This window comes from Dipteris shenzhenensis, chromosome 9 (assembly GCF_047967505.1).
Source record: "Dipteris shenzhenensis isolate YYH24624 ecotype China chromosome 9, Dip_SZ_1.0, whole genome shotgun sequence".
Lineage (NCBI taxonomy): Eukaryota > Viridiplantae > Streptophyta > Polypodiopsida > Gleicheniales > Dipteridaceae > Dipteris > Dipteris shenzhenensis.
The window spans coordinates 14,434,160-14,452,000 of NC_141604.1; the positions used below are offsets into that span (position 1 = coordinate 14,434,160).

A 17,841-nucleotide genomic window follows, 5' to 3' on the forward strand; every position below is an offset into this window, starting at 1 on the left:
TTTCAAACAAGTAATGATGTACCTTCAATATGCCAAGGCACCCTGCACCGAGCACAATGAACAACATCGTACACATTGCTTGGAAAGACAAGTCTCTGAGTTCCCATCACAGAAGATATCGCAGGAATTCCACGCTCAAGGGCAAGCTGAACTTGTGCTTCATGCTCATCCTTAGGAGCAAAGGACATGGTGAGCATTTCCTTGTCGAACATAAAACCCCCAAAACTTGCAACCCCACAACCAACATCTAGAACAACCCGGGTGCGTTTTCCCCAAGCAATATCTGGCAAAGTCTGTTTCAGTTAAACGAGGATTTATCAGAGAAAGGAACAAAATCAGCACCATCAAGAAGATATACACATCAGCAATCAGAAGCAATTTTGATACTTTAAAGATACAAAACTGTCTTGGACTGGAAAAGATATACCAAAGGAAAAAAGACAACACGCCTGTTGCATAAAGAGCTGATGGCTATGATAAAACCATGAATGAACAATGACGCCGCTCTTACAGAATCATATTGCTGTGCTCAAAGGTGAATGTATAATTAGCAAGTATAAGGGACTCAGACTTAAGGGCCAACTGGACATCTCAAACAGCCACTATACTTTTGCAATTGCAGATTGATACTAGAATTTCAATACGTGGCTCAATGTTGCTTCCTTGAGCTCTAACCCTGAACTTTCACGGGACAGCAAATAGGTTGTGACCGAGTTCTCAAGACAGTGCCTTTAGACTCCAAATGTCAGGTTTGGTGCTTTCACCTGCCTCTTGAGGAAAGACCATATTGATGAAGAACCTGCTCTTATGGCCAACAAACAAGAAATTCACAGCCAAAAATCCAACATTCATGCATGAAATAATTTCACGAAGCCATTAATAAGAAATCGATAGCCAGTAGAGGTAACAGGTTTGTGAGTCTTAAGCTAATCACATTATAGATAGAGCATTTTCTTGTGCCGTACAGTAATATTTATTAAGTTTAGAGAATACGTTAAATTGAAAAGGTTCCCCTTTACTGCATCTTTGGCTTACCATGCACCCCCACAACCTTCATAAACTTCCAGAATACCCCACCCCTCATTAACTCACACCCATCCTCCTTGTTCTTTTTTGCTAAGAATCTGGATTTGGCAGGTTAAAAGCTATGGTACATTAGCCCTCACTATTACAAACACATAGTCATTATCCAACACTGTCTACTCTTACGGTAAACTTGGAACATGAATATTCAATAAAGTAAGCTTGGAAGACCATGTTATGAACCACCATGTGAAGCCATCAACCAAACACCACCACGTGTCAAAGATTGCACTAGGTTCGGGGGTTCCAATCCCTATCCCATAGCCATGCAGAGCCCCCCAAGGCTCCAAAAGATCCTAGGAGGGATGCCTTAGGGAGGTTTCAAGCCCCCTTTATATTCAAGTCACTTCTTTTGCACATGGGACTAAAATCCCCCAGGTACACATGTCAATGTATGCCTTATGGCCTCCAAGCCCTCAATTCACCATTGCACCCAATGGACCCTTAGGCTCCTCAATCGCCTTAAGGGCTTGGCCCTTGGACCATACATTTCCCAACACCCCACCACGGGCTAACACCATGTAATTTAAACAATTCTACCTTTGGTAAACCTGCCACCACCACAACTACACGACTGACCAGACAAATACAAGATTGTCAACTGCCACTAATATGAGAATGTGCCACATGCCAAACAACCATTGCTCGACTTATGCCACCATAGAAACTGCTGCACACCACAGAAACCACTGTACACACTCTGATGTAGGCTGCCACCCCCGTGCCAGTCACAATCAACCGCTGCTCAAAGATAGGACAAGGTGTCAACCGTGGACAAGTGCAAAAACCCAATACCTCAAATAGATCATCCCTAGTCTACACACCCGCCACATATCACCACCACATGAGCAGGTATAGGGACAAGTTCTAATACCACGTCAGACCACCCATCAAACACCACATGGGTCCCAATCCCCGTCCCATAGCCGTGCAAGGCTTGATGCCTTAAAGAGGTTTGAGCCTTCTTTATATTCAAGTCGCTTTTTTGCCACACATGTGTATGGGTCTAAGGTCCCCCGAGTACACGCCTTAGGGCCTGATTTCCATTGCACCCAATTGACCCTTAGGCCCCTCAATTGCCACGAGGGGTTGGACGACACATGTCCCAACATATACCACACAGACCTTTTACAAGACAACTTACAGAATCTTAGAGTTCAGAATTTTTAAATAAAAAGAATCACAAAGAAAAAAAAGAACAAAGAGAGACGTGGAGAGAGAGAGAGAGAGAGAGAGAGAGATCCTTCTTTTTTGGGGGAGACAGGGGGGGGGGGGGGGGGCGCACAGAGACAAACCTAAGTATCAGAAAAGAAAGCTACATAGGCCAAGAACTCATTAGTGTTACATTCAGGAAGAGAGAAGATAAACAGACCTGCTCAATGAAGTCAATATAATGAGGAGCGCCATGTTTAAATTGGGTCCCCCCTCCAGGAAACACAAACCGATCACCTGACTTTTTCACCCAGTTTTGATCTTTCTTATATGATACAAGTCCTGGATGAGGAACATTGCTGTACCAGACCTGAATAGTTTTTGCATTAAAGTGGATTAGCTATAACGAAGCCAATTCTTACTTCTGCTTGAGCAAAAAAAACAGACCGACACACCTAAATAACTCTAAAGAACAAAAAGGGGATACTAGATGACAAATGAGAAATGGATGCCACCCTGTTAACAAGAACAGCTAAAAACCTAGCATAATATGTGCATGAAGTAATTGTGTCTTGTTTCTGTCTAATACAGTTTTCCTGCGACGAGGTATAACAAAGTCTTAAAAAAGTAGCATGTCATAGACAGATCATAATAAGAAGGAAAAACGGTCCCAGCATCAAGAACAAGCTTTGAACAGAAAGGAGGAGGGGAGGTTGTAAGCTTTCCAAAGCATACGAGTAAAGACAACTAAGCAGGAGAGAAAGTCTGCAATCCTTACATGCGTCTCTGGATACGCAGATGTCATAAATAAGTAAGAAAGCCAAGGCACGTATTATAGCCTTTCAAAGTTCTCCACTCAGAATTGACAGTGTCAGCCAGTCACAACAAAAATGGCAAGTATGAAAAGCCAAAGCTGAGATATGAGGTCAAAAGAAAATAAACCATCATACCTCTTGTCTACTTTGAGGCCAACGAATTGGTGAGCGGTAACCTTTGGGAAGGGGAACTAAGCATGTAGGTGAAGGGTCTGGACAATGTCTCTCTCGATGTTCATAGTGCTTAGTAGTGGGTAGGGCATCTATAACCTCTTTGTTATCAAGGCAGGGAATATAATCACTTGCACCATCAAATTCACAAAGTGTCCATTTATTCTGTAAATCTACATCAGTTAAGGGCTTCTTATCACCATCATCTACAGGAACCTCTTCCTCTTTGACCAGCTTTTCATCCTCTGGTTTCTCATCAGCACTAATCTGGTCCTCTGAAATTGCTTCATCAGCCTTCTGCTTTTGTTGTGGCTCCATCTTTTCCTTCTCTTCTCTAGATTCCCTTGCTTGGGTAGCCCAGTTACCTGTAGTCTCCTTGTTTTCAATCTGAATTTCAGATTGTGCCCCGCCGTTCTCAATAAGCTCAGTGTCCTTCTCTGATTCCTTTTTCACAAGCTCGCCATCTTTCTGGTCCTTTTCTTCCTTGCCTTTCTCCTCAACAGACTCACCATCTTCCTGACCCGTTTCTAGATCCTCTCCATTCAAAGGTCGATCTGAATCTCCCTTATCATTCCCATCCTCTTCTCTGCTCTTATCGGAGACCGGTTTCTCACTCACCTTCTCTAGCAAAGGTTCCTTTTGCTTTTGCTCTGTATCCAGTTCTTGAGATTCTCTTGAATCTGACTGCATTCGATCCTTCTCCTCTGTTTTATCCTCAATATCCTGTTGCAGATCCCCAGAACTGTCTTCAAAGGCCTGAGTTCCACTTGTAGATATCTCTTTTGATTTTACTTTGACATCTACAACTGCAGCTTCAATTTCCTCTGCAATTTGTGATTCAGAAGGAGTGCTGAAAACCCACGCACCAATTAAACAAAGTGCAACAAAGATCACTGCTGTCACCATGACATAAAATGTTGGCATTCTTTTATCCTGGCGGAAATGTTTCCCAGACGCCATGCTGACAGAACGTAACAATACTCCAAGTGATCCTTGCCTGTTTCAACACAATAAATTTAATGCTATAAACGTTGAATTGAAACTAAGAGAGTATTTATCTACCCCAGGCTAAGTTCTTAAAAACAGCACAGTTCAAAATGAAAATATTTTGAGGACATGCAAGAAACAAAATGCCAATAACATCTTTTGATGGCATGCAAGAAACTAAAATGTGAATGCTAGGTGCAAATTGCATTCCCATTCAATTTAACACTTTTTATGCCTGGAGAAGAAGCTACTGAAGCTAGTGATGGAAGAAGCACCCCAGATCAAGCTCCTTGACCTCCTGCAGCAGCCACTCCCATCAATCCCACCTGGCCTTTCTGCCTACTACTAGGTTTCCCCCCTGTTACAATATTGTAAAGATAGGATAGAGCTACATTCATTAACATTATGAAGTGGGTTTCAAGCTTACAGCACATCAGTGACAGGTAGCGTAAAGTTGCTACAGAGTAAAACCCAGAGTTAAATTTTCTGTGAATAAATTCTGAACAGATTGTTACTGATCTGCAAATTTTCATCGAGCAGCAGAGCTAATTCCAGTTAAAGCCAGCGCTGGAATCAGTTTAGTAAGTGCAGAAACTTTACGTCCTTTCTGCCTTTCCCTCTCCCTCTTCCTGCCCTACTCCTTCCCGTTTACTCCCAACCTCCTTTGTGTTGTGAGAGACACTGTCACAAGCTATCGCGCATTTTATCTGCCCCCCACATCTGCTTGTCTTCCCCAGCCTTCAGCTGCTTACGCAACCTTCACCCCGCCCGCTGCTGCCCCCGCCCCTCGCGCTGCCTTGGCTCCTGCCCTGCCACTTCCGCCCATCTCCCCCCGCGCCCTCCCCTCGCACCCTGGTCACCGCCCTGCTCGCCTTGCTGCAAGCCCTGTCCGATGACTGAGCGCTCTCGCCTGCTGGCCGGCTGCCCCTCCTGCTCGGGATCTGCCGTGAGCCTCTCTCTTGGATGGCGCTTCCCCAGCCGTGGCCTGCTTGTTGGTGGCTTCCTTCCCGTGGCAGTGTTGTCTTCCCAGGCTGGTCTTTTGCACCCCTCTCCCTCTCCCTGGAGTAGAAAGCGCTTGAGTTGGGGGTGTTTGAGCATTTGGAGGTGTCGAGCCATTCTTGGCATGGGGCCTTGCATTCTTCGGAGGGGAGTTTCTTCGGCTTCAGCCTTCTCCCTTGCCCTGGCGGTCCTCCACCTTTGCACCTTCACAACAGCAGTAGGTTCATCTTTCAGGAAGCATCTCTCCCTTCCACATGGCATTTCTATGGCGGGAGGAGGTTTGCCCTGCACTCTCTTGTTCTTCCGGAGTTGGAGCTCTCCTCGCAGCTTTGCCCTGGCGACATCGGCCATGGCCATCCCCCAGTCGTCCAGTTCATGCCTCCCCGTGGTGGTGGTTGTGCTGCCCTCGTCCCAACAGCATCTCCCGGCCGCGATTGGTGCACTGGAGCTCGAAAGACCTGGCTGTTGGAGAATAGGAGGGAACGAATCACTCAAACCTCCACCCAAGATCTCTCCCACTCTTCTCTACACTCAACTCAGATAACTGATCACAGATGCAATAAACACTCACTCACAGATAACTTAAACGGAGAGAGAGAAAGAGTATATTCATCCACCGGAAGGTGGGCAGAAACTAGCTCCAAGGGAGCAATACAAAACTCAGGGAAGTGCTGAGGAAAACTGATGGAACTCTCTCTGTCAAACTGAACCAGCTCTGAGTGCACAGCACAGCCTAGGAAGGAGGCTTTCTGTCCTGCACTGGATGTTGGAATGACTGAAGGAGTGGGCCTTTTATAGGCACTGCCCAGGCCCTTTAGGTTGGCCGACCAGCAGGGTCGGTACCCTGTCTGGTGGCCGACCGGATTGCCTTGGAAATCCGACCAGGGTTGGCCCTGGTCGGTGGCCCTGGTTGGGCCGACTGGGCCTGCCACAGGCCCCTATAAAAGGGTGCCTTGTGCAGCCAGTCCATGGGGCTGTAGACGCCTCTAAGGGAGGCACAATGTCCCCCCTATTTCTCTGCCGTTGCAGGCAGCAACCAGCCCGTGTGCTGGTTGCCTATGATGTCAGCCTGGGTCTCTCTCTTTCCCAGCCCTCCTACCTCTCACTGCCCCTTGTCCCCTCAAATCGGGGGCTCACAGGTGGGTACAATGAGTTTCTAACACCCCCCCCTCAATGTCACAACTGTGGGCCAATCCCCATGCGTTTGATGAGGTGCTCCATCTGTTCTCAAGGGAGTGCCTTCGTGAAGAGGTCGGACAAATTATTGACGGTCGGGCAGTAGATAAGCTCGATCACGTCGTCGATGATGAGCTCACGAACAAAGTGGTAATGACCTTCGATGTGCTTGGTCCGTGCATGGTACACTGGATTCTTGGCAATGGCTATGCAACTCTGATTGTCGCACATCAGCACTGTTGCGTCCTCCTGACACATGTCCATGTCCTCCAGAATCCACCTCAACCACAGTGTCTCACAAGCTGCTATACACGCGGCTCTGTACTCTGCCTCTGTAGATGAAAGGTCCACTATGGGTTGCTTCTTACTCAGCCAAGAGATGGCACCAGATGCAAGTAAGAAACAATACCCTGTTGTCGATCTTCTGGTGTCAGCATCACCCGCCCAATCACTGTCACAGAACCCGCCTAGTTTGATGCCTTTGGTGTAGGTGATCCCATAGGTGCAAGTACCCTTTAGATACCTCAGCACTCGTAAACCTGCATCCCAACGACTCTTCCTGGTAGAAGCAGAGAACTGGCATAATAGCCCAACTGCATAACAAATATCAAGTCGAGTATTGGTAAGGTAAAGCAAACTTCCTACCAATCGTCGGTACAATGGAGTATCGACCAGGTGAGATGTGTCGTGAACACTTAGCTTGAGCCCGACCTCCATGGGAGTTAATGCTGTCCTGCAATCCTCCATCTGAAATCTCTTCAGAAGTTCTCTGCAATATTTCTCCTGTGAAATGAAGATCCTATCTTTGGCCTGCTTTACTTCAATCCCAAGGAAGTAATGTAATAACCCAAGGTCAGTCATCTCAAACTCAGACATGAGTAGCTCCTTGACCTATGAAATCTTCTTGACATGATCACCTGTCAAGATAAGATCATCAACATAGAGGATGAGTATCAGTCGCAATCCCTTCTCAATGAACAAGTAAAGGTTTGCCTCAGAAGGACTCCGACGTAGCCCTATCTTCTGAAAGAATACATCAATCCTTTGGTACCAAGCTCTGGAGGCCTGTTTAAGCCCGTATAACGCCTTCTTCAACCTGCAGACCTTTAATGGGGACCTTGGATCTTGAAAGCCCGGTGGCTGCTCCACGTATACCTCCTTCTCCAAGGTTCCATTAAGGAATGCGGACTTCACATCCAGTTGAAAAATAGGCCACTGGAATTGGGCAGCAAGAGCAATAACTGTCCGGATAGTAACCATGCGGGCTGTGGGAGCAAAAGTTTCATCAAAATCCAAGCCTTCAGTTTGAGCAAAACCTTTGACTACTAACCTTGCTTTATACTTATCCAAGCTGCCGTCTGATTTGTATTTAAGTTTGTATACCCACTTAGTGCCGATGACTTTCCGTCGCGGGGGTCTGGCCACTAAGTCCCAGGTATTGTTCTTCAGGATAGCATCCATCTCTGCCTTCATGGCAGCCTGCCATTCTGGATTGTCCTTCGCCTCCTCGAAGGTCCTTAACTCGTCAAGCTGAGCCACCAACGCAAAATTCACGGATGGGGTCTTTTGAAGACGTTGAGACCGCCGCAATCCGGAACTGCTACTCTCAGGTAATTCGGTGACCCGAGACTCTTCCAATGTCCGTAGGTACCATTGGGGCAACTTTTTCTGCTTCTCTGTGGAAGGAGGAACTGGAACTTCTTCCGGAACATCCTGCTCTTCCTGAGTATCTTGTGGAACATCAGCTTCTGATTTGGCCACCTCTTGGATGGTCAACCTGGGACGGGGTGGGTTCGGGGGTTGAACGATCTCATCCTCCTCAATCTGCGGCTCCTCCTGGGGTTCAGGTTCCTTTTCCTCGAAGACAACATCCCGACTAATAAGGATTTGCTTCTTTACTGGGTTGAAGAGTCGATAGGCCTTGGATTCTTCGCTATACCCAACAAAGATACATTTTCTGCTCCGGAAATCAAGCTTGGTCCTGTCTTCCTTGTGCACATACACCCATGCGTTAGAACCAAAAATGCGAAGATGAGTAATAGAGGGCTTCTTACCATAAAATGCCTCATGTGGAGTCTTGTCCTTGATGGCCTTCGTCTTAGTCCTGTTAAGAATGTGTACAGCTGTATTGATAGCTTCACTCCAATAGGCTTTAGAAAGGTTCCTCCCTCGGAGAGTAGCAAGCCCTGTCTCTGTGGTGGTTCTATGCTTCCTCTCGGCTACCCCGTTTTGCTGAGAAGTATGTGCAGTGGTGAGTTGACGCTTGATCCCATGCTTGCGACAAAATGTGTTGAACTCATTTGAGGTGAATTCTCCCCCCCCTGTCTGTGCGGAATGTCTTGACATCCTCTCCTGTCTCCTTTTCAACTCTGGCCTTCCAATCCTTGAACTTCTCGAAAGCCTGAGACTTTTTAGCCAAACAATATACCCAGATCATTCTACTGAAATCATCCACAAAGAGAAGTGAGTACTTGGATCCTGCCCACGATGCTGTAGACATTGGACCACAAATGTCGGCGTGAATCAACTCAAGTGGTTTGCTGGCCCGAAACGAGGCCTCTTGTGGGAACTTATCCTTGTGCTGCTTGCCTTCTAGACAAGCCCTACAGACATCATCCTTGCCTCTAATTGGTGAAAGTCCATCCACCATCTTCGACTTTGACATTTCAGCCAAGATTCCATAGCTGACATGACCGAAGCGCTCATGCCAAAGTTTGGACTTTCCGTTGTCTTCATGAACCAACATTGCACTGAGACGGTACAGTCCATTCTCTTCAACGCCTTGAGCCACCATCTGTCCATTTGCTTTGGATGTCACGGTGACCTTACCATCTTAAAAGAGAACTGCCATGTTGTTTTTGTCCATCTGACTTACAAACAGTAAATTCTTGCAAAGGTTCGGTACATAAAGTACTCCAGAGATATCCTTCTCCTCACCCGCCGTTGTAATGAAAGGAATGCTACGGATACGCTTCACAGGACACGTCCGGCTATCCCCGACAGAAACTTTGGAATCCGGGTTGTACTTTCCATGGTTTTGAACCAAGTCCTTCTGTTGGACATGTGCTTGGTGTTAGAGACTCACTGTTCCCACCTGTGAGCCCCCGTTTTGTGGGGACAAGGGGCAGTGAGGGTAAGGAGGGATGGGAAAGAGAGACTCAGCAAACAGCAGAGATTTGGGGGGGGGGGCTCCATGCCTTCCCAGATGCAATGGACTGGCTGCACAGGGCACCCTTTTATAGGGGCCTGTGGCAGGGCCAGTCGGCCCAACCAGGGCCACCGACCAGGGTCAGCCCTGGTCGGTTTTCCAAACTGATCTGGTCGGTCCCCAGTCAGGGAACCGACCCTGTTGGTCGGCCATGCCAACAGTCCTGGGCAGTGCCTATGAAAGGCCCACACTTCCCTTCATTCTGGCATCCAGTGCAGGACAGAAAGCCTCTGTTTTAGGCTGTGCTGTGCACTCAGATTTGGCATCTTCTGACAGAGAGAATTCCTTCAGTTTGTCTCAGCACTTGGCTGAGTTTTGTATTGCTCCCCTGGAGCCAGTTTTCTACCCACCATCCGGTGGATGAATATATTCTCTCTCTGTCTAAGTTTTCTCTGAGTGAGTATTGTATCTGTGATCAGTTATCTGAGTTGAGTGTTGCTAGAGCGGGAGAGGTCTTGGCTGGAGGTTAGAGTGATTCTTTCCTTCTGTTTTCTAACACTTGGAAGCACCGCTGTCAACATACCAACCCTCTTTACCTTCACTGACTGCATATGCTGAACAATGTTCACTGATTAAAAATAACTGTCCAGTCGTCACATTGGCAGAATCATTCTTAGGCTCTTCTTTGTTCTTGGCTTCTCTCTTCCGCTTCTGATCTGCTTTCTTCTTTCGGCATTCTTTGGCGGAGTGGCCAAGCTTTTCACAGTAATAGCACTTCATTTTCTTCTTACGGTCAGCGTCCTCTGACTTCTTGGAATCCTTTGACTTGCCTTTTCCAGGCTTGTCTTTGGCCACTAATGCCTTCTCGTCAGTTTGCGTAAAGAGTTTCTCTCGAGCCTCCTCCTGAAGCAGGAGTGGGCCAAGCTCCTCAAAGGTGATTGGCTTAGTCCGTTGACCCGCACTGACCGTAGTCACAAAACTTTTGAAACTCCGTGGCAACTTGTGGAGTGTGAGCAACGCCAATTGACTCGTGTCCACCTTCTGACCAACCGCTGCGAGCTAGTCCCACACGACTTTCACCTTTGTCAGATGATCATGCACACTATCACCCTCATTCATATCAAGATTATAAAGCTGATGCTGAAGAGTAATGATACGAACTGTATTATCGGTTTCATACGGCTCCTTCAGTATGGTCCACGCCTCTGAAGACGTCTCTGCCAACTGGATATGAGGAATCACAGCATCTGCTGTCGTGCCAATAAGCATTGCTAAGGCTTGAGCATCCCTCTCCTCCCATGCACAAAGTTCATCCGCATCTGCTTCAACTAGAACTTCACCTCCTTTGTCCACAATGTCCTCCGGCTTCTCCTCGGTCCCAATCACAATCTTCCACAGCTTCCGTGCCAACAGATGGCTTCGGATCTTGACTTTCCAAATTGGTTAGTTCGTGCCATCAAGCTTTCCAGCTTCACCATAATTGGGAATAAATGAAGAAGGAAGATGACTGGAAAAGGAGGAAGGACGAGCAATGGGTGTAGAGGCTTCTGAACGCTGATCCATCTTGATGAATAGCAAACTGAAAAAAAAAAAACTGAAGCAGATGTACTGACCTCCCGTGCTAGCCTGAGCTGAAAACAGAATCGCCTTACTGCCAAGGGACTCCTTCCTTCAGAGAGTGCTCTGATCAAGAAGAGTTGAGAGCCTATGGCTCTGATACCATGTTGGAGAATAGGAGGGAATGAATCACTCAAACCTCCACCCAAGATCTCTCCCACTCTTCTCTACACTCAACTCAGATAACTGATCACAGATGCAATAAACACTCACTCAGAGATAACTTAAATGGAGAGAGAGAAAGAGTATATTCATCCACCGGAAGGTGGGCAGAAACTAGCTCCAAGGGAGCAATACAAAACTCAGGGAAGTGCTGAGGAAAACTGATGGAACTCTCTCTGTCAAACTGAACCAGCTCTGAGTGCACAGCACAGCCTAGGAAGGAGGCTTTCTGTCCTGTACTAGATGCTGGAATGACTGAAGGAGTGGGCCTTTTATAGGCACTGCCCAGGCCCTTTAGGTTGGCCGACCAGCAGGGTCGGTACCTTGTCTGGTGGCCGACCAGATTGCCCTGGAAATCCGACCAGGGTTGGCCCTGGTCGGTGGCCCTGGTTGGGCCGACTGGGCCTGCCACAGGCCCCTATAAAAGGGTGCCTTGTGCAGCCAGTCCATGGGGCTGTAGACGCCTCCAAGGGAGGCACAAGGCCCCTCCTATTTCTCTGTTGTTGCAGGCAGCAACCAGCCCGTGTGCTGGTTGCCTATGATGTCAGCCTGGGTCTCTCTCTTTCCCAGCCCTCCTACCTCTCACTGCCCCTTGTCCCCTCAAATCGGGGGCTCACAGGTGGGTACAGTGAGTTTCTAACATGGCCCTTGGACAACAACCCAGAGGGGTCGCGTCTGCTGGTGGCATCTTTGCTTGGGTCTCCAAACTTCTCGAGACTTAGAGTTTTTTGGTACTAGTTCGAGCTCAAGGAGATAGAGATGCGAGATGCCTGCCTCCATGGTGGTCAAGAGCTCTTCTTGATGGTCAAGCTCGACAACAGGGATCCTGGCGATCTCAGAGCTACTCCGGCCCATGGAACCTTGCTACCTCGACGTGGCTTCACTGCTTTCTTCCCAGCAGGGGTTCTTGGTCGCGGTTGGCACCTTGGTCTTGGTCGGACTCGATTGCTAGATGTTGACTCAGAGGAGTCATATCAGTTGATGGCTCACTGTCTCGAAGATTCTTTACCCACAGGGCGGCGGCTCTTGGCTCTATCCTCAAGGATTCCTTCTCTTGGGGCTCTACTTCTTCTTGTCGTACCAGGAGGCACCCCAAGTGGGTTGAGGCCTGCAGATGCGTGGAGCGGGCTACTAGAGTGCGGACTCGCCCCCCGTCAGGTGGTGGTTGCTCATGCAGGCGGGTCTCTTCCTGTTGGTGCCCTCTGGCGGACTCGATGGATGGGAGCTCAGCGGAGGAGGGATCCATACCTTCTTGGATCACGAGTACCTCCAGGATTCACTTCATCAGGGATCCGTAGCTTTTTTGGTTTCGCGGTTTACTGGTTCTCAGAAGACCCAAACTAGGGCTTCTTGTTTTGACAGCATTTTGCAACAGTTTGATGCTTAGCCCTGTGAGGCTTGTAGTTTTGCGGGTGGAATTATCCCTTTGCTCCAGCATTGCTGTTGAGTCTCTTGTAATCCTTGTTTCGAAAGTAATATAATTAGCCCTTCTTTTTGCGAAAAAAAGCCTTCAGCTGCTTTGTCACCCAAGCTTTCAACCCTTTTCAGCCTCCCCCCCCCCGCCTTGGGCGCTAATGGGTCATCAAGTGCCAGAAGTCATGTTGGTGGGCCAACCCAGGGCCAATCTGTTACATCAACTGTAATGACAGGACGGGACCCTAGGAAGTTGGTTACAACAAGCGAGAGACAGAAAGGGCTAGACAATGTTTGCAAATTTGGGACATTAATGAATAGGAACACTTGATGATGGTGCACCATTCATGTGTTAAAGGGATAGCTTGCAAGGCTGATATTATTGGACACACAAGGTTCCACAATCACAAGTGAATGGTGACAAAACTCCACGACAGTTCCAAAACCAAAGCAAGAAAAACAACATTGAGGCCTCCCATGGAGCCTTCACAGCACATTAAAGTGCATCAGTTAGTCACAGCAATGTAGGGGGGTGATATTGGCAACATATGTGGGTACATGCAAAGCCTGCTGTGACAAGCTCGGTTAGTTGGATGCTCATGCACGACAAACAAGTAGAACCTACAAACTACAATGTCAACAAGTATAGCATAGTGTTGCTCCCATAACAAAAAGTAGCCCTTTTGCTGACAGAAACACATTTGGGCGAGTAATACAGATCACACCCAGCACCATGGCTTGTGGACTAGAAGAGGTTCGTAAACAGGGAATTACTATCAAAGAGACAAAAGTCTAGTGGACTTGAGATGGTACAGGAGTTCTATCACTTAGAAGTGTCAACGGCATCCAAAAGATTGTGGCCATCTACTTGACGATAAAGCAGCCTCAAGGGCTGCTGCCAAACCCTCAGCCACAGTTACCTAGTAGCTTGTTGGAGGTCACTGCCCCACCTTTGAACCCCCATATGAGGACATGGGGCGTAGTGTATCTAGGGTAGAAGGGATAGGAAACAAGGGTGAGGATATGACAAATGGATGCAGATGCCCTGAATAACGAGCTAGTTTGGAGGGTCTAATGCTGGCAGAAGGCAGCCCGAATACAGCTGCCTATGGGGCCTATTTATAAGCCCGCCGATGAAGGCAGCATGTAGGTAGATCTGATCTACCATTTAGTGGTCAGCAAGAACAGACTCGGTAGGGTCTGTTATATACCCATAGGTTGGCCTTCAGACTGCTGCAGTTCATGAACACTTTGCCTTTTTTATTTTTTTTTGGGGCAGGGGAAGGGGACAGGGGGGGAACCCTCTCTATTTACAGGGGGAACGCCCCTGTTAACTAGAGATCTTTGTGACCTGCTGCACATCCCAGTGAAGCTCTTTCCTAGAGGCAACCCAGGCGTGCAGATAAGAGCCCATGCCTTATGGTCCATTTGTCATAATAGTCATTCATAGCTTATCGTTGCCCAGCATCAGTGGAGGTTTGCAGCCCTCTCTTGGGCAGGTTTTTCCACACCTTCTGGAAGCTTGAGCTGAGCTATTTGCCATATTTCAGTTTTCTGTGGCTTCAAATTTCAGCTTACCTTTGCACAATCTGTGTGAGGATTAAAGAGAGCTGAGTGATGCGTGAGGTTGCTACAGCAAGCAACCCTTACTCGAACATGGTCTCACAATTCACAGCCCAAAGTGGCACTCTCTTGATCTCCTTACGTTGAAGGAAGGAGCAAGAAGGTGACCCAATCAGATGCTAGTGTTTGCTGTCAAGCAGTGTTTTTATTTTCTCAAGTATGTCTGTTAGTTTCTCCACTTTATAGTCAATGGCTTCCCGAATGCCAATCCCCAATTTTGGCAAGAATGGGACAATGGATGGCACTAGCTATCAAATCTGGAAGGTTAAAATCCAGACCCATTTGGTAGCAAGCTAATTTGGGAGTTCACACAAGCGGGGGTGCTTCGACCTAAAGATACTCGTGATTCCACACTCGTGTGTGTGGACATATGTCTATCAGTCATTTTTTTGGCGCAACATTTTTCTTTCGTTCATTGACAATTTCAGTAGAATGATTTGGATGACTGTATAGCAAAGAAATTCCATGCCTTCAACAAGTTTCTTGAATAAAAGGCTAGAGTTGAGAACGATGATGGAAATGAGGAGAGGATGAGAGACTTGATCACATGATTGAAGACAAGAGTTGAGGCATAAACTGATGTTGATAGATCGATAATCACAGCAAGTACATAGCCTCTTTTATAGGCTGGGCAAGCCTTACAGACACCTCATAGATGAGGTCACACACAAGAGAATCTAGATCCTATAATCTAGGTGAGGAATCACATCTACCACATGAGGTGGCACAAGTGACCTCAAGACTCTTCACACTCACATAATTGTAGGACACTCCTAGAACTCTAGGACCACACACACTAGGACCACACACACTAGGACTCCGATTCCAACAAACCCCCTCTCGGAGCTAGGGTGAGAAACTATGACATCATCCAAACTGTGCATCCGAAGCAATCTCAGAGGCTAACAGCTGAGCATAATTCAGAGGTAGAACCAAGCACTCTCATGGCTTAGGTGTCAACATGATCAGAGACTCAAATCTGAGCATGGATGCATGACCAACTCATAGGTCTAGGGAGTACACCAACATCCTGGAACTCGGCTAGGCCTAATAAAGGAAAGACATAACAACCCCCCTTGTCTCCTAACTGGGTACATGGAAGTAAGTGGAGCCTTTTATAGGACAAGGCACACAAAGTGACAAATTATTACATCATTTTAGGGGGACTACCCAAGGCAGAGTACCTAACACACATGACTCTAGAAAGCCCACTCTTCATCTATCACCTCATGGAGGGATAGATCAGAAATAGCAGCAGTGCAGGCTTGTTCCTCAGGTCCAGAAGGTGTAGCTTCATCGTCTTCGTCCTCGCTCTGCTCCGCAACCAGATTGGCATGTTCTTTGGCTTGTACCTTTGCCATTTTCTTGAAGCAACGATCCTCTGGATGGCCAAGTTTCTGACAGTAATTACATTTAAGAGGTTTTCCGTTCTTCTTGGGCTTATTCTTGAGAAAGAATGCTTTGCTAGATTCGAAGGAAGATTCTGCTTTCTCTGTAAGCCTACGGTCCTCATCAATGAGATGAGCTACCATATCCTTAAAGCTCATATTGCGGCTGACTCTTAGGACAGCAAGGATCTCATTGTATTTGGAAATGTCTTCAATACTGGAGAGAAGTACAGCAACTTGATCATCATCTTCAACAATGGCTTGGATGGCAGATAATTGTTGGAGAATTGACCCAAGATTGCTCAAGTGTTCATTGAGGGTTTCAGTTTCCTTCATCTTGAGCTTGAAGAGTTTTTGTTTGAGAAATACTTTGGAATTATTGATCTTATTTCCAAACAAATTCTCTAACTTTTCCCAAACGTCGTTTGCTGTCTTATCAAAATCCACATGGTGGATAAGGTCGTCAGCTAAAGCTAGGCCAATGATAGCCATTGCTTTATCATTTTGGTTCTGCCACCAACTGATTCTAGCATCATCACTTTGGGGTTTTGGCTCCTTGCCATTGGTGATATTCCATATCCCTTCTCGCATAAGAAGAAGCCAGAGTTTTGTCTGCCAAGTTGGGAAATTGCTCCCTGAGAATTTCTCGATGAGCAAGGAGTTTTTTTATGCTATCCATTGGTGGGAAGGTCTTAGCTGTTATTACAGCCAGTGTCTAGATCCCTTACAATGTTTACTCAGATTTCAAAAAGGGCCCAAATTTTACATGGTAGAAGCTACAATTATGCCAAAGGAAGACACAGAACAGAAAAGCCCTAAATTTTAGGGTTAGGGTTACTGCAAAAATTAGGGTTTGCAGAAAATTGGGGCTTTTCAAAATTTCCTAAAGCATAGTGTTCTAGCAACACTAGGGGAGCTTCAGACCATAAAAGCCCCAACAAATTCACCCAAAATGAGGCAAAAATCTTCAAAAAACAAAATATCTCAGACGGACTGTTTGCTGGTCAATGGAGCTCATGTGGAGACGCGAACGAAGAAGATCAACAGCGTAGTTCCAAAAGAAAGAGGAACATCATTAGATCAGCCCAAGAGATACGCGATGAACAGCTGCAGATAAGCGATGCAGCTTCAAAGGATATGTCGGGCAGGTAGTACTCTGGATGCAGTGTAGAGCAACAACTCAGGTCTGTTGTGCGAGTTGATGGCCACAGCCCTCAGATCATCAGTCGTCAAGTCAGCTCCATGGCTGGCGCCATCGCAGGTCTAGCTACGTGGGCAACCAGTTGCATGGGCAACTATAAGCAGCGTGGGAGCAGCAGGTTCGGGCAGAAGTCGGACCAGCAGGTGTTCGGGCAGAGTGGCGAGCTGCGTGGGCAACAGGAGAAGCATGGGCAGCAGGAGCAGCTGCGTGGGTAGAGAGGTGCAGCAGATGACGAGCAGAGGGGCGAGCAGAGAACGAGCAGAGTGGCGCAGACGACGAGCAGAGTGGCGCAGCGGAAGGAGTTCAGTTTGTTGCAGCAGAGTGACAACGACGGATGGGCAAGCGGAAGAGTGGTGAAGATGGGCAGGACGCTTCATTGCGAGAGGTAAGGCTCAGTCAGGGAAGACCCGCTCTGATACCATTTGATGGAAATGAGGAGAAGATGAGAGACTTGATCACATGATTGAAGACAAGAGTTGAGGCATAAACTGATGTTGATAGATCGATAATCACAGCAAGTACATAGCCTCTTTTATAGGCTGGGCAAGCCTTACAGACACCTCATAGATGAGGTCACACACAAGAGAATCTAGATCCTATAATCTAGGTGAGGAATCACATCTACCACATGAGGTGGCACAAGTGACCTCAAGACTCTTCACACTCACATAATTGTAGGACACTCCTAGGACTCTAGGACCACACACACTAGGACTCCGATTCCAACAAACGAGTCGGGTATGAAGTCATTCTGTACTGCCAGAGGGGGGAATTTACTTCAGAGAGTTTAAAGCTTACTACACGCAAAGAAGCACCTTATCAAAAGACAATTACCTGTTCAGTGTCACAAGAAACATTTCGTCTGTTTCGCCATTTCGTCGTTTCGATAGGTTTTGTTTCGTGTTT

At 47.2% G+C, this 17,841-nt stretch overlaps 1 protein-coding gene across 2 annotated transcripts in view; it reads right to left on the minus strand.

Moving 5' to 3' along the window:
• LOC147898246 (putative methyltransferase PMT23) overlaps positions 1 to 17,841 on the minus strand; it is a 42,555-nt gene that overhangs the window by 19,954 nt on the left and 4,760 nt on the right. For both annotated transcript variants that reach the window (XR_015541541.1, XM_087379283.1), the window contains exons 2-4: positions 3,186 to 4,218; positions 2,456 to 2,605; positions 23 to 293 (exon numbers count right to left, since the gene is read on the minus strand). Coding sequence is in view for 1 of the 2 variants with exons in the window: in XM_087379283.1 (XP_087235409.1) it covers positions 23 to 293; positions 2,456 to 2,605; positions 3,186 to 4,181 (1,417 nt within the window). In the remaining variant the exon portion in view is untranslated. The remainder of the gene's footprint in view (positions 1 to 22; positions 294 to 2,455; positions 2,606 to 3,185; positions 4,219 to 17,841) is intronic.